The following is a 27,408-nucleotide window of genomic DNA, read 5'->3' on the forward strand; positions in this document are numbered from 1 at the left end:
TTTCACTTGACTCCATTTTGCATCCCTCCCCGTCTACGAAGGAGGGATGCAAAAAAAAAAAGAAAGAAAGGAAAAAAAAAAAAAACAGGCTGCAAGTGAAAGCAGCCACTGAGGAGGAGGAGAGACTCAGACGTTGAAACTACCGAGGAGTATTTTTGCCAAATTGTGTGTGTGTGTGTGTGTGTGTGTGTGTGTGTGTGTGTGTGTGTGTGTGTGTGTGTGTGCACTTTCAACAGCATGCTGCTCTATGATTTTTCTTTTTTTTTTTTTGTCTTTCCAGTGGAGGATCTGTCACACGTTTTTCTTTTTTTTTCTTTTTTTTTTTGTGTCGTGGTGGTGGTGTGTTTAAGGTTCGTAGGAATTTAAAGACACAGCCGCTGAAATGAATTAAACGCTGAAATTTTGAACGCTTTTTGAAGAAGAAGAAGAAGAAGAAGAAGAAGTTGTTCCTGTCCTCATACTGCAAACTATTTATTTTAGTTGGTGTGTGAAGAAGCTGCACTCTGAACATTGTGAGATGAAATATCAGCTGAAAGCATCAAAAGAGACTCGGAGACAACCAGGACACTATATTTTCCACGTCGTTCATGAACGCACCATCAGGCTCCGTCTTTTTGCACAAAGTCCACTTAAAAAGAAATGATTTTAAATTAAAGCAAAAAAAAAAACAGACAGAACCACACTGAGTTCATTTAGACGTCATGATGTGTGTGTGTGTGTGTGTGTGTGTGTGTGTGTGTGTGTGTGTGTGTGTGTGTGTGTGTGTGTGTGTGTGTGTGTGTGTAGTTTGTCTTAGGCTACTTTTGGGGACAAACGTCACATTTAGGACCAGTTAACCCTTGTGTCGTCCTCCCGGGTCAAATTGACGCCATCTCTTTTGACTGTTCCTTCTGCCCTCTTTCTTTGCTCCCTCCTCCTTCCATCCTTGCTTCCTTCCTTCTTTCCTTCCTTCCTCCCTCCTTACTCCTTTCCTTCCTCGTTTCCTCCCTCCCTCCTTACTCCTTTCCTTCTTTCCTTTCTTCCTTCCTACCTTCTTTCCTTCCTCCCTCCCTCCTTACTCCTTTCTTTCCTTCCTTCCTCCCTCCTCACTCCTTTCCTTCCCTCCTTCCTTCCTTCCTTTCTCCTTTCCTCCCTCCTTCCCTCCTTACTCCTTAATTTCCTTCCTTCCTTCCTTCTTTCATTCCTCCTTTCGTTCCTTATCTCCTAAATTCCTTCCTCTTTTCATCCTTACTCCTTTCTTTCCTTCCTTCCTTCCCTCATTCCTCCTTTCCTTCCTTCTCTCCTAAATTCCTTCCTCTTTTCCTCCTTACTCCTTTCCTTCCTTCCTCCTTTCCTTCCTTCCTGGACCTGAGGACAACAGGAGGGTTAATTAGGGATAAAGCTGTTTTGGTTTTTTTTTGGGGTCAATTTTTAAGGTTAGTGTCCAGGAAATGAATGTACGGCTCCCCAAACGTGACAAAGGTAAGAGAGAGAGAGTGTGTGTGTGTGTGTGTGTGTGTGTGTGTGTGTGTGGACTGTCATAGGCTACTTTTGAGGACAAATGTCACACTTATGTCCAGTAAATTGGAGACAATTAGGGACAAAATGATCTTTGGGTCAGTTTTTAAGGTTACTGTTGTATGAAATGTCCCCAAAAGTGACTTAGGACAATTTGTGTGTGTGTGTGAGAGAGAGAGAGATTGTTATACCTACTTTTGGGGACACATGTCAGACTTAGGAGTGGTTAAAGTTACTGTTAGGTCAAGTCTTCAAGAAATGAATGTAAGTCAATGTAATGTCCCTAAAAATGACCTAGGAGTGTGTGTGTGTGTGTATGTATGTATATGTGTGTGTGTGTGTGTGTATGTATGTATGTGTGTGTGTGTGTGTGTAATCTATCATAGGCTACTTTTGGGGACACAAGCTGATGTTGGGGTCAGTTTTTAAGGGTTAGTGTTTGGGGGAAGTCTCCAAGGGTCTCTGTAATGTCCCCAAAAGTGACCGAGGACTGTGTGTGTGTGTGTGTGTGTGTGTGTGTGTGTGTGTGTGTGTGTGTGTGTGTGTATAAAATGTCAGCTGAGGTTTTAATAAATTAATAATAATGACGATGATGATTGAGTTACCTCTTTGGTTTCTATTTCCTGTCTCAGTGGAGGTGAGACGTCAGTTAATCAGTTCATCTCCTGCTGACGTGTCGGTAAGGACCACAAGTCATGTCCTTCCTTCCTTCCTTCCTTCCTTCCTTCCTTCCTTCCTTCCTTCCATCTGTGCTTTCTCTCTCCTTCTTTCTTTCTTCCCTTCCTCCATCTCCCTTTCTTCCTTCCATATGTCCTTCCTCCCCCCTACCTTCCTCTCCTTCTTCTTCTCTCCTTCTTTCCTCCGTCCTTCCTTCCTTCCTTTGTCCTTCTTTCCTTCCTTCCTCCCTCCCTCCTACCTTCTTTCTTCCCTCCCTCCTCCCTTCCTTCCTTCCTTACTTCTTTCCTCCATCCTTCCTTCCTCCCTCCCTCCTACCTTCTTTCCTTCCTTACTTCTTTCCTCCGTCCTTCCTTCCTTTTTTCCTCCATCCTTCCTTCCTTCCTTTGTCCTTCTTTCCTTCCTTCCTCCCTCCCTCCTACCTTCTTTCCTCCCTCCCTCCTCCCTTCCTTCCTTCCTTACTTCTTTCCTCCATCCTTCCTTCCTTCCTTCCTTCCTTCCTTACTTCTTTCCTCCATCCTTCCTTCCTCCCTTCCAGCTCCCTTTTTTCCTTTTGCCCCTTACCTTTCTCCCTCCCTGCCTTCTTTCCTTTACTCCCTTCCCTTCCTTCCTTGACTTGAACACAACAGGAGGGTTAATTATATTCTATTATTATTAATGATTAATTATTGGTTATTGGTTATTGATTATTAATTATTAATTATTAATTATTGATTATTGATTTATTGATTATTGAGGTCTTGTTCCTGATATTTTTCTTCACCCTATAAAGTCAATAAGATCTCAGTATCGTGAGGACGATGGATTACTGGGTAAAAAGTTTAAAGTCGACACACTACTGAGGTGAACTGTGACTCTCTCCTCTGGTTCAGCTTCAGGTTTATTAATTATGTTTCATATCGTTCAGAGTTTGTTACAAAATAAAAGCCGATATGAGAACAGGAAGTTGGATGTTGGGAATAATCCAGCTGATATTTTACACATTTTTCTTGCAAAAAGAAAAAAAGGATGAAAGAAATAAAACCAAAGGATTTATTTATTTATTTTCTCGTCTCTGAGATGTTTCCATAGCAACAAACAAACACGTCTGTCACATTATGCAATGAGTGAAACGTACGGAAGCCCCTAAAGGACAATTAAAACCTTTTCTGGACAAAAATATTAAGAAAATATATAATATATATAATATAATATAAAGATATTTGAACATTTCCATCTGTGAAAAGGGGTGTGGTTTTTGTTTTGTTTTTTGCCAGAGAAAAAAATGCGAAGTGAATTTTTGCGTCTTTTTTAATTTTAAAAACATCAAAAGAAGATTTTTTTGTAGCATTTCTGTTTCGTTGCTAAAAGTGTATTATATTTATTCCACGTTTTAGTTCACATTTATTTTCCTTCCTGTGTATAATCAGATTTTTTAATGAAAAAATACCGGTTACACCAATTGGAAGGAAGGAGAGAAGGAAGGAAGGTAGGTGGGAGGAAGGAAAGAAGGAAGGAGGGAGGGAAGGAAGTGAGGAGAGAAGGAAGGAAGGTAGGTGGGAGGGAGGAAAGAAGGAAGGAGGGAGGGAAGGAAGTGAGGAGAGAAGGAAGGAAGGAAGGTAGGTGGGAGGGAGGAATGAAGGAAGGAGGGAGGGAAGGAAGTGAGGAGAGAAGGAAGGAAGGAAGGTAGGTGGGAGGGAGGAATGAAGGAAGGAGGGAGGGAAGGAAGGAAGGATGGAAAGGAAGAAAGAAGGAATAGTCAAAATAGACGGGGTCAGTTTGACCCGGGAGGAGGACAGGAAGGTTAAAGACAGTTTAGAGGTGTGATGATGCGTGAGAACGAGACTCAGAGATGATTTCTAGGTCTGAGGTTACACATCAACCCCAGCGAGACATTCACGTCTGTCTGTCAGTAGAAATGAGGTCAGGTTTACTCTCTCACTGGTTTCTGCTCACTAACGTTTGTCTTAAGAGTTTTTCTGACACTTAAAATGTAAATGTAGTTTATTTATTCAAATTCAAGATGGCCGCCAATATTGGGGTCTTTACATGTCATTTTTTCAAAATGGTCATAGAGCTTTAATATTAGAGTTAATCTTTTATTAGCTTGGGCTGTTGTATTTTCCACATTATGGTTCATCATCATTTATGAAATCTTATTGTAAAGCATCTTTAATAATTTATAGTGTTTTCTTGGTACATTTAAAAAGCTTCAGAAGACACTATACGACTGATTTCCTCAGGCAGAGTTGAACTATGTCCAAGGAGCCTGTAAAGGTTGGTGCCACGTCTGAGAGACTTCCAGCTCGGCCGACTCTGAGATGAACCGGGTTCACCGTGTGGATCTATAAACCTTTGAGCACGGCTTTGACATAAAGTGTAGAGCAGCAGTTTGTGTCCAAAGGTGAGAGTCATCCACAGTTTAACTCGTCTTCATTTCTGCTCAGTGGCTAAAACGGCATCGTTAATTTCCCTCTGAACCTTGAACGACATATGCAGATATCCAGCAGGTATGCAGAGGGAGGGAGGGAGGGAGGGAGGGAGGAAAGGAGTAAGGAGGGAGGGAGGAAGGAAGGAAGTAAGGAGAGAAGGAAGGGAGGAAAGGAGTAAGGAGGGAGGGAGGAAGGAAGGAAGTAAGGAGAGAAGGAAGGGAGGTAAGGAGGGAGGGAGGGAGGAAGGAAGGAAAGGAGTGAGGAGGGAGGGAGGAAGGAAAGGAGTGAGGAGGGAGGGAGGAAGGAAAGGAGTAAGGAGGGAGGGAAGAAGGAGGGAGGTTGGAAGGAAGGAAAAGAGGAAGGAGGGAGGGAGGGAGGAAGGAAGGAAGGGAGGAAGGAAGGAAAGGAGTAAGGAGGGAGGGAGGAAAGAAGGAGTGAGGAAGGAAGGAAGGGAGGAAATTTCCCTCTGAACCTTGAACGACATATGCAGCAGGTAAGCACAGACAGCCGGAGAGAGAGTCAAAGATTGAACTGAAAACCTCCGACTGAATCTGCAACAAGTTAAAAAAGAGACATCAATCATCATTTATACCAATATTTCAACTTTTATTGTGGTTTCTTCTTTGTCTTCAAGGTGTTTTGTGTTAAAATTAGGGCTGTCAAACGATTAATTATTTTAATCGAGATTAATCGCAGAATTTCCATAGTTAATCGTGATTAATGGCGTTTTGAATTGCATGTTTAAAATCCTGTTATTTTCCATTTGAAGGCAGTTTTAAGCCCATAATGTAAAGCATTTCTTACCAGAGTGTCTTAACTGGGAATCAATCACGGCTCTGCTGCGACTCCCACACTCCAAAATGGTCCTTTGGTGGAGCTGAGGCTGGCTTGGCTGCACCTGAGTGTTTAGCGTGGAGGTGCTAACTCAAACTCCACGTACTCCGGTGGTAGTTAAACTCCGTTTGACACAGGTTGCATTTTACTTTTGACTTGTCAACTGAAGCGTCTGGAAGTGTTTTAAAGTTAAACAAGCCGTTCAAAAGTCCAGTAGCTCTCTTACTTTCCATCAGCGCGGTAGGTTTACTGCAGGAGGCCACTTCAAAGCATAGCGCTACAGCTAGAGGAGCCGTCTACGGGGGAGTAGAAGGGACAAAAAGGCTTGCAACATTAAAATGAGATTAAAAAAACAGTAACGCGTTATGGATTGCATTAATCTAATCGCGATTAACTCGTTAACGCTGACAGCCCTAGTTGTAATATGTTCTGTTAATGTGTAGGGTTAGGAGGAGGGTTGGTGGTTCCAGCCTGTTGGATGAAAGGCGGCCCAAAAAGTTAGACCTCCAAGATGGGACATCTCGTCTTCCAACCAGCCACCCATCAGTTCCTCTTGTTCCTAATCTTGGTGGTTCGGGGTTGGACTTCCTCTTCTCTTGATTTAGTTAGAGAGAGAAGTTTTTGTCATTTAGTTTCTTTAGTTCCCGATAGATCTGATCGTCTTCGTGGCTGTTTGGGACTTTTTTAGGGAGGATGGGTTCCTGTTTGGAGTTTACAGGTTAATTGGAGACTCATTGTCCAAAGGTGTGAATGTGAACGGTTGTCTGTCTCTATATGTTAGCCCTGTGATGGACAGTGATGGGAATAACGGCGTTACTTTTTTCAGTAACGGGTAATGTAACTAATTACTATTTCCATCGTTACAACGCCGTTACGTTAATTAATTAAATGAGGCACGTTACAAACTGAAGCTAATCTACTCAGTGAACCTGTTCCCATCCAACTTTGCTCTCAGCCACAAAAGACGGGAGGGGCGGGACAACAGTGATGATGATTGGTTAAGGCAGAGTAAGGTTTCATGGTAAGTCAATCAGAGGCAGTATTTACACACACACACACACACTCACCCATGCACACACACACACACACACATGAACACAGCAGCCTCACACACACAAACTAGCAGAAGCTGCAGCAATGGCGAGTTGGGAGGAAAAGGTTGCGTTTTTAAACAGGAAGTAGAGACACTACTTTAATCTCCTTGAGGTAAAAGGCAGGAACAAACATGTGAAACGTACATTATGTATCAGAGCGTCCGTTACAAGCAACTCTGACCTAATGAAGCATCTCTCAACGGCACGCCACTACTCCCTTCCTTCTTTCCTTCCTTCCTTCCTCATTCCTTCCTTCTTTCCTTCCTTCCTTCCTTCCTCACCTCCTCCTTTCCTTCATCCCTTCCTTCTCTCTTTCCTTCCTTCCTCTTTTCCTCCCTCCCTCCCTCCTTACTCCCTTCCTTAATCCATCCTTCCTTTCTTTCTTCCTTCCTTCCTTCCTACCTTCGTTCCACCTTCCCTCCTTCCTCCCTCCTTCTTTCCTTCCTTCCTTTCTTCCTTGACCTGAGGACAACAGGCTAGGGCCACAAAACTTGCAAACTTAAATACAATCAACTCATCAGAACAACCCAAAATATTTCAGGATTCAGTCGAGACATGTTGGAACATTAACTCTCTTTAAGTCATCGTGATGTGGACAGTATAAAAGAAAGCAGAACTCACTTTCTACTCCACCAAGATCACATCGCTCACACAATCTGTTTTCCTCCTGAATTTGTACCACTTGAAAGAAATATTGGCGTAATCAATCAGTGGAGATTCTTTATTTAACTCATGAGTTTCCATTAAGTGAAAACAATGCTGAGGCACAAGAGGTGTTATCTTATCAGTGAGAACAAGAGGAAGCACAGTGGTGATCATCATCATCATCACCAAGAAGGACAGAAGAAAGGTAGGAACGATGGAAGGAAAGAAAGAAAGGAAGGGAGGGAGGGAAGGAAGGAAGGGAGGAAGTAAAGGAAAGAAGGAAGGAAGGAAGTAAAGGAAAGAAGGAAGGAAGGAAGGAAGGAAGGAAAGGAGGAGGAAGGAAGTAAGGAAGGAAGGGAGGAAAGTAGGGAGGATGGAGGGAGGAAAGAAGGAAGGGAGAAAAGAGAGAAGAAGGAAAGAAAGAGAGAAGGAGAGAGGAAAGATTGCCTTATCATCACCAAGAAGGACAGAAGAAAGGTAGGAACGATGGAAGGAAAGATTGACAGATGGAAGGAAAGAAAGGAGGGAGAGAGGGAAGGAAGGGACTAAAGGAAAGAAGTAAGGAAGGAAGGTAGGAGGGAGGGAGGAAAGAAGAAAGGCGGATGAAGGAAGGAAAGAAGGAAGGGAGACAAGAGAGAAGAAGGAAGGAAAGAAAGAGAGAAGGAGAGAGGAAAGATTGGCTTATCAGTGTGACAGTGAAAACATCATCACCTCTTATCTGAAAGCGCCGCCGGCCTTCTTCAACACATTATGCTCATGCACACACAGATAAGTGAAAGAGTAACCTTTGCCCTTTGAGTCAGCGACTGTTAATCATTCAGCTCCGGCACCTTGAACGTCGCAGAGTTAAAAGCTTGCAACACTTGAATCTCAAGAGAAGAAGAAGAAGTCCTCCATCGCTGCATCGTGGGACAACATGGATACAAAACAGTCCGACGATGCGTTCAGGGACCCGGGTCAGCACACGCAAAGCAGCGGACTCATGATGAGGATCAGGACGTTCAAGCCCAAGGAGGTTTTCACCTGGTGAGTCGAGAGACGATGAAAGAGCTCAACTTCATGATAGTAATGTTATAACCAGGGTTGGGACGGTTGCTATGGAGATGTAATAGATTACTAGTTACTCTGTTTAAACTGTAATAAGTAATGTAACTATTTCAATGATTTCATCAAAGTAATGTAACTTATTACTTTTGATGACTTTTCTAATTTACTAACCAATGTTTTCATCTGTTAGAGTAAATGTTCCCTCCTTCTTTCTTTCCTTCCTTCCTTCCTTCCTTCCTTCCTTAGCTCTAAGATCAGCTGTTAGGGTAAATGTTCCCTCCTTCTGTCCTTCCTTCCTAAGATCAGCTGTTAGGGTAAATGTTCCCTCCATCTGTCCTTCTGTCCTTCCTTCCTTCCTTCCTTCCTTCCTTTCTTCCTAAGATCAGCTGTTAGGGTAAATGTTCCCTCCTTCTGTCCTTCCTTCCTTTCTTCCTTCCTTCCTTAGCTCTAAGATCAGCTGTTAGGGTAAATGTTCCCTCCTTCTGTCCTTCCTTCCTTCCTTCATTCCTTCCTTCCTTCCTTCCTTCCTAAGATCAGCTGTTAGGGTAAACGTTCCTTCCTTCCTTCTTAAGACCTAAGTCCAGCTGTGTTGTCATGGATACTGACATGATTAATAAGGGAGATCATTTCTTATAAAGCAACATTTATCTCTCATTGTAAATGTATTCATTAGTTCATGTAGATGTTAGAATATAAAATAAAGATATTTGATGAATAAAGTGGCTTTAATTGGTACTGTGACTCCAGTTAAACCACATCATGATTTATTTACTAAATATATTAAAAAATATTGATTTCAAAGAGTTAAAAACAGCAATATATGTATTCAGTAAAAACCCTCCTGAGCAAAGTCTGACTTCAGATGTGACCCCCCTCAGTGAGGCTCATTTACCGTAAATCCTGGACTATAAGCCGCTACTTTTTCCCACACTTTGAACACTGCAGCTTCTACTACGGTGCGGCTAATGCATGGTTTTCGTGGGTGTTGTTGTTACGTACTTTATTATTTTTTCACTTTGCTTCATGTTTGATACACGTTGTTGTCCGACTCGTTCATAGGAGAGAACGGGAGAGTTCACTCAGTAGGTTTTAATTCAAAGTCTTCCAACTTACTCCAGTAAAAGTAAGACTTAGTTTAATGACTTAGAAGTCCCCAAATGACTTACTTTAACGAATTTCGTTAGTTTATATAATGCAGATTTGTAAAATATTACTTTTATGAGGGTCACAGTCACAGACAATAAACTTAGCGTTTGATAATTGTGGTAGCAGCGGTGCAGCAGATGTAATGACGTCCACGCAGCACGCTGGATGCAAACTAATATTAAGCCTATAGCCTATTCATTATAATGTCTAAGGACATACATTGGGTTATTTTGCCTTAATAATGATAAAATAATACACAATAAATGGTCGGATTGGGAACCCATATGCATAATGTCTCCACGTTGCATTTAATGTTACTTGAAATGACCCAAACCCTAACCCAGGGCTCAGCTAGTGTTGCCTTTCAAAAAATCGTCGATTTCCCGGGATTCCCTGGAAAATTGGCTTCTTCTCCCTCAAGCAGGGTACACTTGCACTCACACTAGCCAAGTAATCCGGACTTTAGGGGGCAAACGTGCTTGGGCACGGTACGATTGCCTAGTGCACCCTAAATGTGTGTAGTCAGGGGAGGGGTTGCGTGATGGCTGTCAGGCATCGCCGATCGGACCAACCCTAGCTAATACACTGTCAATACTAACCCGGAAGAAACATAACTTGACTCTAAGCTGTCTGCTCAGAAATACTCAGTACAAAAAGATAGGTTACAAAAGTAATGATGATTATCCTCACAAAGAATCTAGTATGGAAACATGAGAATTTCAGGAAACTAGATAAATAAATCCATATTTCAGACATTAAAGCATTTATTAAATGATGAGTGAATCTGACCCGAGGACAGCAGGAGAGTTAAAGCCGTGACGCTGTGTCTTCTCTCTCAGGCAGCTGGCTAAGACGCTGTGCATGGGTCAGGGTCTGGCGACGCTCATCTGTGGGACGGCCGTGTCCTCTCAGTACCTGGCCACTAACTTCCACGTTAACACGCCCATGCTGCAGAGCTTCCTGAACTACACCCTGCTGTGCGCCACCTACACCACGCTGCTCCTCTGCAAAACAGGTAACTATAGCAACCAACCAGCAACCAACAATCAATTAACCAATCAATCAATCAATCTTTATTTGTAAAGCTCCAAATCACATCAAAGTTATCTTTATCTTAAAGGCTCTTTACACATAGAGCAGGTTCTTACGACGGCGTATTAGGGACATGTAAGTTAAAAAACTGACCTGGAGGGGGGGGGGGGGGGGGGGGGGGGTGACCTGAGTCAGTAGATCTCAGAGCTCTACTGGGTTTATATTCTACTAACATGTCATTCATGTATTCTGGACCTAAACCATTCAGTGATTTGTAGACCAGTAGCAGAACTTTAAAATCTATTCTACAGCTGACTGGGAGCCAGTGTAAAGACTTTAGAGCTAGAACTGACTGGGAGCCAGTGTAAAGACTTTAGAACTGACTGGGAGCCAGTGTAAAGACTTTAGAGCTGACTGGGAGCCAGTGTAAAGACTTTAGAACTGACTGGGAGCCAGTGTAAAGACTTTAGAGCTGACTGGGAGCCAGTGTAAAGACTTTAGAGCTGACTGGGAGCCAGTGTAAAGACTTTAGAAGTGACTGGGAGCCAGTGTAAAGACTTTAGAGCTGACTGGGAGCCAGTGTAAAGACTTTAGAGCTGACTGGGAGCCAGTGTAAAGACTTTAGAACTGACTGGGAGCCAGTGTAAAGACTTTAGAGCTGACTGGGAGCCAGTGTAAAGACTTTAGAGCTGACTGGGAGCCAGTGTAAAGACTTTAGAGCTGACTGGGAGCCAGTGTAAAGACTTTAGAACTGACTGGCCAGTGTAAAGACTTTAGAGCTGACTGGGAGCCAGTGTAAAGACTTTAGAGCTGACTGGGAGCCAGTGTAAAGACTTTAGAACTGACTGGGAGCCAGTGTAAAGACTTTAGAACTGGAGTAATGTGCTCTGATCTCTTTGTTCTGGTTCAAACTGGAGCTGCAGCGTTCTGAATGAGCTGCAGCTGTTTAATGCTTTTTTGTGGGAGTCCAGTCAGAAGACCGTTACAGTAGTCGAGTCTACTTGAGATGAAAGCATGAATCAAAAAGTCGCAAATTTGAGAGAAAAAAGTCGGAAAAAGGGGTTTTATTCTTTTATTCTGCCAAGCCTCACTTTGCAGTATTGGAGAGAGGTCGCTGGTCGTTCATTATGCCTGCCGTCGTGGAAGAACTTATTAAATTGTACTTTTCAGTTGGGTTTAGCAATAAGGAGATACTTGTTATCTTAGCCCAGACTCACCAGATCATCCTAAGCATCCTTCTTTCTAGTTTTCAAAGTAATCAAAGCAAACATGGTAGATTGACCTCAGCAGTGATTCAGCAGCATGAACCCAACACAGCGGTACTGAAGTTCTGATTTGATTGTTCCTTCCTTCCTTCCTTCCTTCCTTCCTTCCTTCCTTCCTTCCTTCCTTCCTTCCTTCCTTCCTTCCTTCTTTCCTTCCTCCCTCACTCCTTGTCTCTTTCTTTCCTTCCTTCTGTCCTTCCTTCCTTCCTTCTTTACTCCTTCCTTCCTTCCTTCCTTCTATCTCTCCTTCTTTCCTTCCTCCACCCCCTTTTTTTCCTTCTGTCCTTCCTTCCTTCCATCCATCTCTCCTTGCCTCCTTCCTTTCTCCCTCCTTTCCTTCCTTCTTCATCCCTTCCTTCCTTCCTCCCCCCTGTCCTGCCTTCTTTCTCCCTTCCTTCCTCCCTCCTTTCCTTCCTTCTTCCTCCCTTCTTTACCCCTTCCTTCCTTCCTTCCTTCCTACCTCCTATCCTTCTTCCTTTCCTCCTTCCCTCCCTCCTTTCCTTCCTTCTTCCCTCCCTCCTTTCCTCCTTCCCTCCCTCCTTTCCTTCCTTCTTCCCTCCCTCCTTCCCTCCTTCCCTCCCTCCTTTCCTTCCTTCTTCCCTCCCTCCTTTCCTCCTTCCCTCCCTCCTTTCCTTCCTTCTTCCCTCCCTTCCTTCCTTCTTCCTAGTTTTCAAAGTAATTAATAAAAGCAAATAGCAGCATCAGACTGTCTTCAGGCATGAACCCAACACACCGGTACTGAAGTTGCGGGATGTTCCCCTTTAAAACGAAGGGGATGAAAATCTCTTCCAGATTCTGAAGAGGCGATGGTGGAAGTATCTCCTTCTGGGGCTGGTGGACGTGGAGGCCAACTACACCGTGGTTAAAGCGTACCAGTACACCACCCTCACCAGTGTGCAGGTGGGTCCTCACTATGGATAGTAGTAGATAGGAGCTCCACTAGTCTGTATGAAAGGTCCTTCCTTCCTTCCTTCCTTCCTTTCTTGAACTCCACTAGTCTGTATGAAAGGTCCTTCCTTCCTTCCTTCCTTCCTTCCTTCCTTCCTTTCTTGAACTCCACTAGTCTGTATGAAAGGTCCTTCCTTCCTTCCATCCTTCCTTCCTTCCTTCCTTCCTTTCTTGAACTCCACTAGTCTGTATGAAAGGTCCTTCCTTCCTTCCATCCTTCCTTCCATCCTTCCTTCCATCCTTTCTTGAGCTCCACTAGTCTGTATGAAAGGTCCTTCCTTCCTTCCTTCCTTCCTTCCTTCCTTTCTTGAGCTCCACTAGTCTGTATGAAAGGTCCTTCCTTCCTTCCTTCCTTCCTTCCTTCCTTCCTTTCTTGAACTCCACTAGTCTGTATGAAAGGTCCTTCCTCCCTTCCTTCCTTCCTTCCTCCCTTCCACTAGTCTGTATGAAAGGTCCTTCCTTCCTTCCATCCTTCCTTCCTTCCTTCCTTCCTTTCTTGAACTCCACTAGTCTGTATGAAAGGTCCTTCCTTCCTTCCATCCTTCCTTCCTTCCTTTCTTGAACTCCACTAGTCTGTATGAAAGGTCCTTCCTTCCTTCCATCCTTCCTTCCTTCCTTCCTTCCTTTCTTGAACTCCACTAGTCTGTATGAAAGGTCCTTCCTCCCTTCCTTCCTTCCTTCCTCCCTTCCACTAGTCTGTATGAAAGGTCCTTCCTTCCTTCCATCCTTCCTTCCTTCCTTCCTTCCTTTCTTGAACTCCACTAGTCTGTATGAAAGGTCCTTCCTTCCTTCCATCCTTCCTTCCTTCCTTCCTTCCTTTCTTGAACTCCACTAGTCTGTATGAAAGGTCCTTCCTTCCTTCCTTCCTTCCTTCCTTTCTTGAACTCCACTAGTCTGTATGAAAGGTCCTTCCTCCCTTCCTTCCTTCCTTCCTCCCTTCCACTAGTCTGTATGAAAGGTCCTTCCTCCCTTCCTTCCTTCCTTCCTCCCTTCCACTAGTCTGTATGAAAGGTCCTTCCTTCCTTCCTTCCTTCCTTCCTTCCTTCCTTCCACTAGTCTGTATGAAAGGTCCTTCCTTTTCTTCCTTCCTTCCTTCCTTCCACTAGTCTGTATGAAAGGTCCTTCCTTCCTTCCTTCCTTCCTTCCTTCCACTAGTCTGTATGAAAGGTCCTTCCTCCCTTCCTTCCTTCCTTCCTTCCTTCCTTCCTTCCTTCCACTAGTCTGTATGAAAGGTCCTTCCTTCCTTCCTTCCTTCCTTCCTTCCTTCCACTAGTCTGTATGAAAGGTCCTTCCTCCCTTCCTTCCTTCCTTCCTTCCTTCCTTCCTTCCTTCCTTCCTTCCTTCCACTAGTCTGTATGAAAGGTCCTTCCTTCCTCCCTCCCTTCCTCCCTTCCTTCCTTCCTTCCACTAGTCTGTATGAAAGGAGCTATATAAATCCTGATTGATTGATTGATGGATATAAATGTGAGACTCTGGCTTTGTTCTGGTCTCCAGCTGCTGGACTGCTTTGTGGTCCCGGTCCTGATGATCCTGTCCTGGTGGATTTTGAAGATGCGCTACAGGCCAGTCCACTATGTAGCTGTCTGCGCCTGTCTCCTCGGGGTGGGAGCCATGGTGGGGGCCGATCTGCTGGCTGGACGAGACCAGGGCTCCAGTAAGAACTTCCCTGCACTGTTCCATCTCTTCCTTCCTTTCCTTCCTTCCTTCCTTCCTTCCTTCCTCCCTGCAGTGTTTCCTCTCACACAGAGTCCGTCCGTGTCCCTGACTCACATGTTATAATGAAGGATGAGGATCCTTCCATCAGGTTACTGGAACAGGGGCTCACTTTAACCCTTTCTTTCCTTCCTTCTTCCTTCCTTCCTCCCTCCCTTCCTTCCTTCCTTGACTCAAGGACAACAGAAAGGTTAATTGTCATTCTTATGCAGGTACGTAAAAACAAAATACTGTTTCACAAGTTAAAACACTTTAAAAGAGAACAGTGCAATAATTAACTGTCACTGTTAAATGTAATCTGCAGGACTTTATACATGTGAGTGTGATTCTAGAAACAGTAACAATAAATAATCAGTAAGTCTTAATTCAACATAGTAAACTTTCTCATAGAGTTGTTCCGATTCCAATACCAGTATCTGAAATGCCTCTGATACTGCCGAAAACGCTAGCACCGGTATCAGCGAGTACTGGAGTCCAGGCTCCGATCCGATACCACGTAATTGATTAGAAATAGCAATCTATTTACTGGTTAGCTCCGTTAGCTCTGATACAGTTCTTCTTCACTGCTCTTAAAACAGTTGCGCTATGATGACATCGGCAGCTGCTGTTGTAGAGGGGCGAAGAAGAACTGATCACCTGACACCTGTAACAAGGAGCTAACGTTAGCGCGTCATGTCGGTGGTTTGGCTACTTCACAGTGGATTTAGTTAAGTTGCTGTTGCACTGCTGTTTTATACTGTTCTATTTAAAAATGAATGGCTTGGCGGAGTTTAGCTCAGTGGGTAGAGCGCCAGCCACATGTGTTGAGGCTGTAGTCCCACACGAATCCCACACTGAGTGGTCCTATCCTGCGTGTCATTGCCCCCTCTCTGCCCCCTGTTTCCTGTCTATCTCTACTAACCTGTACATTAAAGTCAAAAAGCCCCAAAAAAATATACTTAAAAAAAAAATGCTTCCATTTGCTGTGTTCATTCATGTTGTACAAAGGCTTTAACCTGAGCCAGGCTTTACCACAATGATAATCATATCACAGTCATGCAGGCGTAGTATGATTTTTTTTTCCGCTTTTTTTTTAACACACTGGTATCGGTATCAGTACTCGGTATCGGCCGATACCCACAGCACAAGTATCGGAATCGATATCTGGAGGGAAAAATGGTATGGGAACATCTCTAGTTTCTCAGTATAGTTATAAACCATCACTGAGCCAACGTAAAGTATTATCAATGAGGCCAATAATAGAGCTTACACATGTCAAACAGATAGATATACATGACTCACAGGTCATTTTGATAGTTTTAAGAGATATTATACAAAACTTCAATTGGTAGGGACTGTGTATCCTTGAAAGATATCAGAAGCAACATTTATTTTAATTATTATATATGTGAATAAATCAGGTGTAAGATAACTGCCAGTTAAAGTCACATAGCTATTGGGTCATATCAGCTGTGTTAGCCATGAGTTGACACTACTGAGTCACTTAGCTGATAATTGTTGAACTATTTCTTGGACAAATGGAAAAAAAAGATTCAGCAGCATGTAGTAACCACGGTGACCAGCAGGAGGCAGCACAAGTCTACCAGTGTCCATATTCAATGTCTATATTCAAGCTTTCTCTCACATTTCTTTAGTTCAGTGTCAGTTTAGGGATCATTCATGTGTGAAAGTTTGAGAACTGCTGGTTTAGTCAGTGATGCTGCAGTCAGGTCTTTCATTCATCAAACTTCTCTCTGATAATTAATGTGCCTCCTCTAGAGGTTTGGTTTTCCTTTTGTCCACCGAGGTCAAAGCGGAAGCTCAGGGGGGAGAGAGCAGGGGGGTCAAACTCATTTTCATTTAAGGGCCACATACTTCCCAATTTAATCTCACATGGGCCGGATCATTAAAAAGATGAAAGGAAAGTAGGAAGGAAGGAAGGAAAGATGGAAGGAAGAAAGGGAGGAAAAGAAGGAGGAGAGGGAAGAGTAGACAGGAATGAAAAACGGAAGGAGGGAAGGAAGGAAGGAAAGAAAGATGGGAGGAAGGAAGGAAAGAAGGAAGGAAGGAAGGAAGGAAAGATGGAAGGAAGAAAGGGAGGAAGGACAGATAGAAGGAAGAAAGGAAGGAAAAGAAGGAGGAGAAGGAAGAGTAGACAGGAATGAAAGACGGAAGGAAGGAAGGAAAGATGGGAGGAAGGAAGGAAAATAAGACAGGAAAGAAGGAAGGGAAGATGTAAGGAAGGGATTAATAAGGAAAGTGGGCCGGATTGGACCCCTCAGCGGGCCGGATCTGGCCCACGGGCCGCATGTTTGATAGAGCTTTTTCTGTAGCTGCTCCTAAACTATGGAACGAGCTTCCTATAAATATTAGACAAGCCAAGGGAGGAAGGAAGGATGGAAAGGAGGGAGGAAGGAAGGAAGGAAGGATGGAAAGGAGGGAGGAAGGAAGGAAGGAAGGGAGCTCCTCACTGTCCATTTTTAAAACTTGTCTTAAAACCCATTTTTATTCCTTGGCTTTCAACCGAGCATGAGACTCTGCTCCTGTTCTAGTGTTTTAGTGTTTTATGGTTTGTTTGTTTTTGAATTATTGTTTTATTGTTTTTAATTAGTTTTAAAAACAATAAAACAATAATTTTGGTATGTATTTCCTGTTAATAGTTTTATGTTCCTGTGTTGTTTTATCTATTTATTTTTATTTATTTATCATTTATTTGCAGAGGACAATGTATATTAATGTACAGTTAGTGCAATGACGTCCTGTAAATATACCGGGTTTAGCTCAAGGCTGATTTCCACCCGTAGTCCTCACATTAAAAGACAGACAGACACACCATAAAAACAAACAACTTAAAATATTTTAAAAAATGAAAAAAAAAAAAAAAAAAAAAATATATATATATATATATATATATATATATATATATATAAATAAAAGAAGGCACAATGTTAGCAGCAATTACAAGATACAGACAACAGATAACAATACCACGCAGCTATCGGTAACGCTGCATGGTATTGTCACCTGCATAAATATAAAAAAAGGCACAATGATCAGCAGCAATTATACCATAGGATACAGTACAGGATAGGATACAGTGAGAAATAAGGGCTACAGTAATACTGTATTAAAGTGCTAGTCAGTATGTTATTCATGGGTGCATATTTAGTGGGACAGTAACAATTCTTTAAGATGTTTTTTAAATGCAATACAAGTGGAACTGTCTCTGTATCTATTCATGAACAGCACTTAATTTCAGCTGTGGTTGTTTTAAAGTGCTTTATAAATAAAGTTGAGTTGAGTTGTCCAGTTTGAAGGGTACTAGTTGTTAATATCATGTTTTAATTTCCTCTAGAGATATTAAACCTCTCTAACCTTACATGTGATTATCATTTCAAATCTCTGAAAGGTCAACTTTTAAACTGTCAGTCTCTCTTTCCCACTTCTGTCCTCAGCCTCAAACGTGTTGCTAGGCGATGCTTTGGTGCTGCTCAGTGCTTCGCTGTACGCCGTGTCTAATGTGTGTCAGGAATACACAGTGAAGAACCACAGCAGAGTGGAGTTCCTGGGCATGGTCGGCCTGTTCGGCACCATCATCAGCACCATACAGATGTAAGTGTAACTATTTATTTTAGTTGGTGTGTGAAGAAGCTGCACTCTGAACATTGTGAGATGAAATATCAGCTGAAAGCATCAAAAGAGACTCGGAGACAACCAGGACACTATATTTTCCACGTCGTTCATGAACGCACCATCAGGCTCCGTCTTTTTTTTGCACAAAGTCCACTTAAAAAGAAATGATTTTAACCCTTAAACAGACAACGTGCACCAGGAGATACAGACTCTTTAACCTTCCTGTTGTCCTCCCGGGTCCTTCCTCTGTCCTTTCTTCCTTCCTTCATCTGTCCTTCCTTTCTTCCTTCCTTCATCTGTCCTTCCTTTCTTCCTTCCTTCATCTGTCCTTCCTTTCTTTCTTCCTTCCTTCCTCCCTCCTTCCTTTCCTTCCTTCCTTCCTCCCTTCCTTCCCTTCCTCCCTCCTTTCCTTCCTTCTTCCCTCCTTTCCTTCCTACCTTCCTCCCTCCTTCCTTTCCTTCCTTCTTCCTCCCTTCCTTCCCTTCCTCCCTCCTTTCCTTCCCTCTTCCCTCCTTTCCTTCCTACCTTCCTCCCTCCTTCCTTTCCTTCCTTCTTCCTTCCTTCTTCCTTCCTTCCTTCTTCTTCCTTCCTTCCTTCCTTACTTTAGGTGCAAATGACATAACTAGTAAGGTCTGTTTAAGGGTTAAATTAAAGCAAAAAAAACCCAGAAAGAACCACACTGAGTTCATTTAGACGTCATGGTGTGCGTGTGTGTGTGTGTGTGTGTGTGTGTGTGTGTGTGTGTGTGTGTGTGTGTGTGTGTGTGTGACCTGACTCAGGATTCATGATGTTTAATCTGGTGATATCTGTGTTTTCCATCACTCAGGGTGATCCTGGAGCGTAATGAAGTAGCTTCCATCCAGTGGAGTTGGCAAGTCGGTGAGTGAAGACAAAACATTTCACCTCTCCTGGCAGCGTGAACTGGTTTTACAGTGAAACAAAGAGTCTGGAGTCTGACGGATTTATAAAAAACCCTTAAGTGGAGACTTCTTCGTGGTCTCAGCTCATCAGTTCATCTTGAGGTGTCAAATTACTCTGTGGCTCCATATCGAGCTGTTGATGACCAGAATCACCAAATCAGGGGGAAGGACGGAGGAAAGCAGTAAGGAAGGAAAGAAGGAAGGAAGAAAGAGAGAAGAAAGAAAGAAAGAAAGAAAGAAAGAAAGAAGGAAAGAAAGAAGGAGAGAGGAAGCACAGATGAAAGGAAGGAAGGAAGGAAGGACGGAGGAAAGCAGTAAGGAAGGAAAGAAGGAAGGAAGAAAGAGAGAAGAAAGAAAGAAAGAAAGAAAGAAAGAAAGAAAGAAGGAGAGAGGAAGCACAGATGAAAGGAAGGAAGGAAGGAAGGAAAGAAGGAAGGAAGGACCTTGTATGTATTGATGTGTGTTTCTATAAGTTTGGACATTTTTAAGAGGAAACTCAAAACTCACCTGTTCAGCCGGCTTTTGATTAAACATGAAAAATGTTTTTTAACCCTTTAATTTTATTCTATTGTGCTTTCTTTCCTTCTGTCCTTCCTTTCCTTCCTTCCTTCCTTCCTTCCTTTCTTCCTTCCTTCCATCATCTCTTCCTTCCTTCCTTCCTTCCTTCCTTCCTTCCTTCCATCATCTCTTCCTCCCTTCCTTCCTTCCTTTCTTCCTTCCTTCCATCATCTCTTCCTTCCTTCCCTTTCTTCCTTCCTTCCTTCCTTCCTCCCTTCTTTCTTTCCTTCCTTTCCTTCCTTCCATCATCTCTTCCTTCCTTCCTTCCTTCCTTCCTTTTCTTCCTTCCTTTTCTTCTTTCCTTCCTTCCTTCCTTCCTTCCTTTTCTTCCTTCCTTTCTTCCTTCCTTCCTTCCTTTTCTTCCTTCCTTCCTTCCCTCCTTCCTTCCTTGCCAGAATCACCAAAGCATTTTCAAACCCTGTAAATGAATCAGTCATTAAAGCTGCATTAAACATCTCTGGTCTCTAAGTGACAGAAAGAGTCTAATCTAAAGTCACAGAAGCACAGCTCTGATAGGCAAGGCAAGGCAGTTTTATTTATATAGCGCATTTCATACACAATGGCAACTCAATGTGCTTTACATAAAACAGAAAGACATGTAATTTGAGAAACTTAAAGAACTTAAAACATACAATTAACCCCCCCCCCCCCCAATAATAAAAACAAAGCAGCATAAAATAATAAATTAGCTTTAAAATCATTAAAAGGACATAGAGTGCAAATGAAAGATTAAAATGTAAAGTGCTTTAAAAGAGCTCAATCATAAGCTCAGGAGAAGAGAAATGTTTTTAACCTGGATTTAAAAATGATTTCAGTTCTGCTGGTAGTTTTGATACAGGTTATGGAGTTTTTATTGTCAGTGTTGAAGAATATTAAGTCATGCAAAATTATTCCATCCAAAAAGTAATCTTACAACATTTCTAGGAGCATCTTTTACATAGAAAGTCCAGGATGTTTTATCCAGTTTGAACACTAAGACTGTAAGCAGGCAAGAACTTTCTATCTTGTCTCTCTATTTATTTAACTCTCTTTCCCCCCAGTGCTATTTTACAGTCTTTCTTGTTATATTTGCATGTGACCATCACACAACTGGGTCTAACTACAGCCAATGGCCCCCTTTACATGCAGGAGTCAGCTGGGTTTTTCTTCACACTGTGTAAAAGCAGCCATTTCTTTTTATTGCTGCTGCGTTTCTTGCTTGTTGGGAAAGAAATAGATCCATTGTGTAAGCTAACTACTCCTTAAACCTTTACTGGGCAAATAATTACATTCGGTAACTTCTGTAAATATCCCAAAATATCCTTCCTTCCTTCCTTTCCTTCCTTCCTCCCTGCCTTCTTTCTTCCCTTCCTCTTTTCCTTTCTCCCTCCCTCGTTCCTTATTTGCTCCGTCCTTCCTTCCTTTCCTTACTTCCATCTGTTCTTCCTCCCTCCCTCCCTCTCTCCTCCCTTCCTTCCTTCCTTCCCTCCATCCCCCTTTCTTCTTCCTTCCTTCCTTCTTTCTTCCCTTCCTCCCTCCCTCCTCTCTTTCTTTCCTCCCCCTTCCTTCCTTCCTTCCTTCCTTCCTTCCTTCCTTCCCTCCTCCCTTCTTCCTTCCTTCCTTCCTTCCTTCCTTCCTTCCTTCCTTCCTTCCCTACTCCCTTTCCTTCCTCCCTCCTTTCCTTCCTTCCTTCCTTCCTTCCCTACTCCCTTTCCTTCCTCCCTCCTTTCCTTCCTTCCTTCCTTCCTTCCTCCCTCCCTCCCTGCTTTCCTTCCTTCCCTCCTTCCTTCCTCCCTCCTTTCCTTCCTCTCTCCATCCTCCCTTCCTTCCTCCTCCCCTCCCGCCCTCCTTCCCTCCCGCCTTCCTTCCTTCCCTCCTCCTTTCCTCCCTTCCTTCCTTCCTTCCCTCCTCCCTTCCTTCTTTCCCTCCTCCCTTTCCTTCCTTCTTCCTCCTTCCTTCCTCAACTCGAGGACAACAGGAGGGTTAAATGTTCTGTTCAGTGATATAAAACAAAGAAAAGCAGATAGAAGCTGACACCACATGAAAAAGTGACTCAAATATTTAAGCTCAAAAATCATTCTCCTCTTTTAGACTTTATAAAAAAAAGAGATTTAAAGAATATTTTGTGATTTCTTTGTACTGTGTGTTCACTGTAAGGCAAGAAATAATAATAAAAACCAAACTAAAACTACTAAATCACTCGTTGAACTAACTAAAACTAAACTGAAATAAAAACACAAGCTGAAAAACTAAATAAAAATAAAAACTAAAGAAGATTTAAAAACTATAATAACCTTGTTTCTTTGAACTAAACAGTGGTGCCTCTCTCCTCTCAGGTCTCCTGTTCTCTGGCTATGCGTTGTGCATGTATGGTCTGTACAGCTGTATGCCCATCGTGATAAAGCTGAGCAGCGCCACCTCCGTCAACCTCTCCCTGCTCACCGCTGACCTCTTCAGCCTCTTCTGTGGGATTTTCCTCTTCCAGTACAATGTGAGTGGATACATATGTTTTCACCAGGCGGGGAGCTCCGGTCCTCTGAAATGAGGCCAACCAGGAAATAACTTAGAGCTGCCTTCTATCAAAAGGCCACCAGGGGGCGACCGTCTCTATACAAGTCAATGGAGAATTCACCAACTTCTCACTTGATTTCTAACCTCAGTAAACGTTTTCAAAATGTGTTTATGGTCTCAATCGCTAGTTTAAAGCCTTCTTCAATGCAGTATGATGTTCATTTGGGACATTTTGGCCTCCCTGATTTTATATGTGACGATAAAGCAGGGTATGCCTTAGGGCGTGGCTACGTCCTGATTGACAGGTTGATTGACCAATGTCCTCGAGATCCAGCCCTCGTAACCATAGCAACCTCCCCGCTCCACCCATGACCCCGCCTCATGCCCATATAAGTAGAATCCGTGTTTTTATTTTTCCCAGCATGCACCTGACATTTTCAAGATGGCGCTGCCTAGATTAGAAACTATTGGCTTCCGAGCAGCAGTCCACAAACCAATGGGTGACGTCACGGATGTTACGTCCATTTCTTTTATACAGTCTGTGGTTTTCACTAGTCTAATGAAAAGCCTCATTGACTATATGTATTCTCTACATTCACCCTTAGCATGGACACTACTTTTTTTGTTCCACTGTGGAATATTTGAGGGCTTTATATAGTACACTACATTTACACAAATGACTACAAAAAGTCTCAGGTATGTAATTATATTATTACTTCACTTGGACTTGTCTGATAAGATTAATAAAAATACTCCACCTGATATAGAACATAAATCTATTGGAGGAGGCGACTCGTCACTTCATCATCAGCATCACTGCATTTTTTTCGCCTCCACTTTGAACCTCCTCCTGTACTGATGTACTGACTTTCTGCGTCTCCATCAACTTTGTTCATGTGATTAATTAATTAATTGTTCACTCTCTGTTCTGCCTCAGTTCTCTGGACTCTACCTCGTCTCACTGGTGGTCATCCTCATTGGCTTCATCACCTTCAACGCCGTGCCAACACCCACAGCGGACACAGACCTCGCCACCTCCTCCTCCTCCCCCTCCTCCTCCTCCTCCTCCTCCACCTCTTCCATCTGCGAGGGAGGTTTCTATGACAACCCTGTGGCCTATCAGAGTGACATCATCAAACAGGAAGTGGCGGTGAGGATCAGCACTGAGGAGGAGCGGAGGAGAGCTTCAGGGCCATCACACAGCCTCAGAGTTGGAAGAAGTGGTGATAACAATGTTTTTGCCCTCGGACGCAGCACTAAATTGTGAGCGACAGCATGAAAAAGCCGTTGAGGTTGAATATTTTTTAACCACATTTTTTTTATTTATTGAGTTTTGCTTGTATATAGAAATGCAGACCACAAACTATGTATGTTAAGTGGTACACAGCTTCTCCTGGAACATCATCTGAAGCTATTGTTAGTGTTGTATCAGTAGTTGTTGCTTTGATGGAAGACTATAAATCAGAGGTGTCAAACTCATTTTCATTCATGGGCCACATACAGTCAAATTTGATCTCATGTGGGCCGGATCATTAAAAAGATGGAAGGAAAGAAGGAAACAAGGATGGAAAGAAGGGAAAAGTGATAGGACGGAAAGAAAGGAGGGAAGAAAGACAAACGGAAAGAAGGAAGGAAGGAAGGAAAAGGGATTAGGAAGAAAGGGAAGAAAGGAAAAGCAGATGAAGGAAAGATGGAAGGAAGGAAGGAAGGACGGAGGAAGGAAGGAAGGAAGGAAGGAAGGAAAAGAGATTAGGAAGCAAAGCAGGAAAGAAGACAAGGAAGGAAGGAAGCAAGGAAGGAAAGGAAGAAAGGAAAGATGGAAGGAAGGAAGGACGGACGGAGGGAGGGAAGTAAGGAAGGAAACAAAGAAGGAAAGAAGTAAGAAAGGGAGGTAGGAAAGAAGGACAGATGACAAGAGGATAGGAAGGAAAGTGGGCCGGATTGGACGCCTTCGCGGGCTGGTGCTGGCCCACGGGCCGCATGTTTGACACCCCTGCTATAAATCAATCCAGCATATTTTCATATTTGCATGAAAAAGACAAAAGAACAATAATTATAAGATAATAAATTAACATAAGAATAACTGGTTTCTCTATTCTGCATCCTCCATGACAGACGTGGAACTTTCACGATGTGTTGTTATATGTTGGTCGTTCTGACTCTTGCAGGATGATCATTTGATGCAGTAAAACATTTCCAGGTACACATACAGTATATAAATATTGATATGAGATGGCGTCTGCTGATGTACTGGAAAACATATTTCTGTTGCCGCTGTGCTTCGTGCTTGTTGGTAAAAGGAATAAATCCACTGAGCTTTTATATATTGTGTGATTCTGTTTGTTGAAAATGTATTTATAATAAATCTGGAAGATGAATCATCGGTGTTTGTTTCAATTAGGTCCAGCTTTATGAGTATTGCACACAGTAACAGCAAATAACAGAGTACACAGCTTCCTTACTTGAGTAAAAGTACAGATTGCTAAATGTTACTCAAGTACAAGTAAAAGTACTACGGTCAGATGTCTACTTAAGTAAAAGTACTGAAGTACTTGTTTTTAAAAGTACTTGAGTATCAAGAGTACATTTTCTAAATATTGCATTACTACTGCCACAGTGCTTCCATTTATAGAAATGTCCTAGATGGAGTTATGACAAATGTTAATGTTAATACCTTGGAGAAGAGAGAAGGAAGGAAAGGAGGGAGTAAGGAAGGATGGAAGGAAGGAAGGATAGGATGGAGGGAGGGAGAATGTAAAAGTAAAATCAAGTCATTTTCATCCCAGGCCGAGATGGACCTGCTGTGTCTTCCATTGTTTCCTCCATGGTTTCCTTCCTTCCTTCTCTCCTTACTTTCCTCCATGGTTTCCTTCCTTCCTTCCACCCTTCCTTCTCTCCTTACTTTCCTCCATGGTTTCCTTCCTTCCTTCCACCCTTCCTTCTCTCCGGGTACTCACGGTTATGGATAGAAATGTAGCGTAGGAGTAAAGAGTACAATATTTGCCTCTATAATGTACTCGAGTAAAGTACAGATCCCTCAAAATTGTACTTAAGTACTGTACTCAAGTAAATGTACTCCGTTACTGTCCAGCTCTGGTAAATAATATAGTAATGTATGGATAATCAGTATTAAACACACAACAAACACCAGAACAGACACAATAGGGTCAGTAAGAAATAAGGGTTGGCAAGATGAGCAATTCAAAAATATCTTTAAAATAGTTTTAAAAGCAGCATCAGGTTTGTTAAAATGTACATTTTGTATTTTTGTTGGTTTTATATCATTTGAAACGACATTTCGGCTTTTTTTTTTTTTTACCAAAAGTAAGACTGAATTCTCCTGAAAATGTCAAATGGTGTAACCACAAAAGACAAATATTAAATATTTTATCCACCAACAGCGTACACTAGCACAACCTGTATCTATAGCAACCATAACACAATCTGATGGTCTTCCACTCTCTCCTCTCTCCTCTATCCTTCCTTCCTCTCCTTCCTCTCTCTCCTCTCTCCTCTATCCTTCCTTCCTCTCCTTCCACTCTCTCCTCTATCCTTCCTTCCTCTCCTTCCACTCTCTCCTCTCTCCTTCCTCTCTCTCCTCTATCCTTCCTTCCTCTCCTTCCTCTCTCTCCTCTCTTCTCCTTCCTCTCTCTCCTCTCCTTCCTCTCTCTCTCTCTCTCTCTCTCTCTCTCCTCTCCTTCCTCTCTCTCTCTCCTCTCCTTCCTCTCTCTCCTCTATCCTTCCTCTCTCCTCTCTACTCCAACCGGTGGAGGCAGATGTTCTCCCACTCTGAGTCTGGTTCTGAGGGTTCTTCCTGTTAAAAGGGAGTTGTTTCTCTCCACTGTGTCTCATGTGGGAATGTTGGGTCTCTTTAAAGTTAAAACCTGAAGAGTTCGGTTTAGAACCTGCTCTATGTGGAAAGAGCTTTGAGATAACTCTGTTGTGATTTGGTGCTATACAAATAAAGATTGATTGATAAGTTTTGACTTCTTCCCACTCCCTTTCGAATGTGGTTGACAGTGCATTATATTTTCTGTCGGGTGTAGGTTTCGCTATTTTCGGTGAGAACATTGTGCTTTCATTTTCTATGTGCTGTTTTTGTTTCTTCTTCTGTCACGCATTCAAAATAAAAATAATCTAAAAAAAAAAATAATCTAATCTAATCTAAAGATTGACCTAAAAGTTAAATGGGTTCAATAGATTTTAGTTTTTGAGCAGATATCACGACACAAAGTGACTTCTACCAAACGGCTGAGCAGACCTACAAAGGGTTAAAAAGACTTCTCCACACAGGAAGTATAAAACATGTTCTCAGTGCTACTGTGGCGGCATTTTAACCTGCTTCCAGCCGCCTTCCTTTGTTCAGGGGTTTGCTGTGGTCCAGACGCGCTCCAATAAAAAACAATCACTGCCTCTCTTCAATTATGAGCAGCGTTTTATTTATGTTAGTTCAAGTGTCCATACACAATTTCAGAGTCATGAATAAACTTAGAGTTGAAGTATGTAACTCTGACACCAAGCGTTTAGAAATGGTACTGCGGCCCACGTTCAAAATACTGGAGAGAGCTGTTACTCCTCGCCCACTCCCTGCCAGAGTCTACTTCACGCGGGTTGCCAGTTGTTGGACGTGATCCTGCATATCCTCCTCCGTATCAGCGGGTGTAGCTGAGTGCTGTATGACACTGTAACAGTCTCCAGCCGTCTCCATGTTTCAAAGGCATCTCCTATACGTACCCTTGTTTTGTTTCTCAGATTGTCACGACGTATTTGAGATTCATAATGAGTTTTTTTTGGTTTTGTAACATCAGACATTATCTGCAGTGTTGCTAGCTGCAGCTCAGTGGCAACTGGCAACCTGGCTGCTGAAACACTACTGACTTGGTGATTGGTAGCTAGGTGGTGGGTGGAGCATCAGTACTGACTTGGTGATTGGTAGCTAGGTGGTGGGTGGAGCATCAGTACTGACTTGGTGATTGGTAGCTAGGTGGTGGGTGGAGCATCAGTACTGACTTGGTGATTGGTAGCTAGGTGGTGGGTGGCGCATCAGGCCAAAACACAGAATGACAACATAAACATTACTTGAGGGCTGCAACTGAGCTTTTCAAATGTGAATATTCTGGCTGGACTACTACTGTCAGTGATATCAGTGTTTGAATTTAACATGATTTCTTAATGTCTGGTGACATTTAGGGCAATTTTATGATTACTTGGAATATATTTGTTACATACAGCTACTTTAAAGAAAGGACAAAAAAATGAATAAAGAGAGCGGTCTAAAAACATTATGGCTCTCCCCTGTCTCATCCGAGTCACCTGTCTCCCTCCTTCCTCCCTTTTATCCTCATTTCCTGGGAGGTGGCTGAACACTCAAACCGTCCAACTAAACAATATCTAAACAGCTACTCCTCAGTTCAACACCGTCAAGGAAAATAACAATCAAACAAAACATGCAAAAATGGCTCCAACAGCTACTGAACCTCACATATCAGCTGCTTTTATGTTCTTTTAACCCTTGGTGTAA

The 27,408-nt window shown here is 42.7% G+C and overlaps 2 protein-coding genes across 2 annotated transcripts in view; one reads left to right on the plus strand and one right to left on the minus strand.

Annotated features, from left to right (window-relative positions):
* Nucleotides 1-27,408, minus strand: part of LOC128359986 (NACHT, LRR and PYD domains-containing protein 12-like) — a 291,384-nt gene that overhangs the window by 131,382 nt on the left and 132,594 nt on the right. The gene's annotated exons all lie outside the window — the stretch shown is intronic.
* LOC128360717 (solute carrier family 35 member F2-like) lies at nucleotides 8,139-23,154 on the plus strand. The gene is made up of 9 exons (XM_053321210.1): nucleotides 8,139-8,182; nucleotides 10,189-10,364; nucleotides 12,419-12,546; nucleotides 14,089-14,248; nucleotides 17,742-17,898; nucleotides 18,746-18,798; nucleotides 21,713-21,867; nucleotides 22,825-22,917; nucleotides 23,011-23,154. The coding sequence occupies exons 1-9, from the start codon at nucleotides 8,139-8,141 to the stop codon at nucleotides 23,152-23,154; spliced, it is 1,110 nt and encodes a 369-aa protein (XP_053177185.1).

This window comes from Scomber japonicus, chromosome 6 (genome assembly GCF_027409825.1).
Source record: "Scomber japonicus isolate fScoJap1 chromosome 6, fScoJap1.pri, whole genome shotgun sequence".
Taxonomy (NCBI): Eukaryota; Metazoa; Chordata; class Actinopteri; order Scombriformes; family Scombridae; genus Scomber; species Scomber japonicus.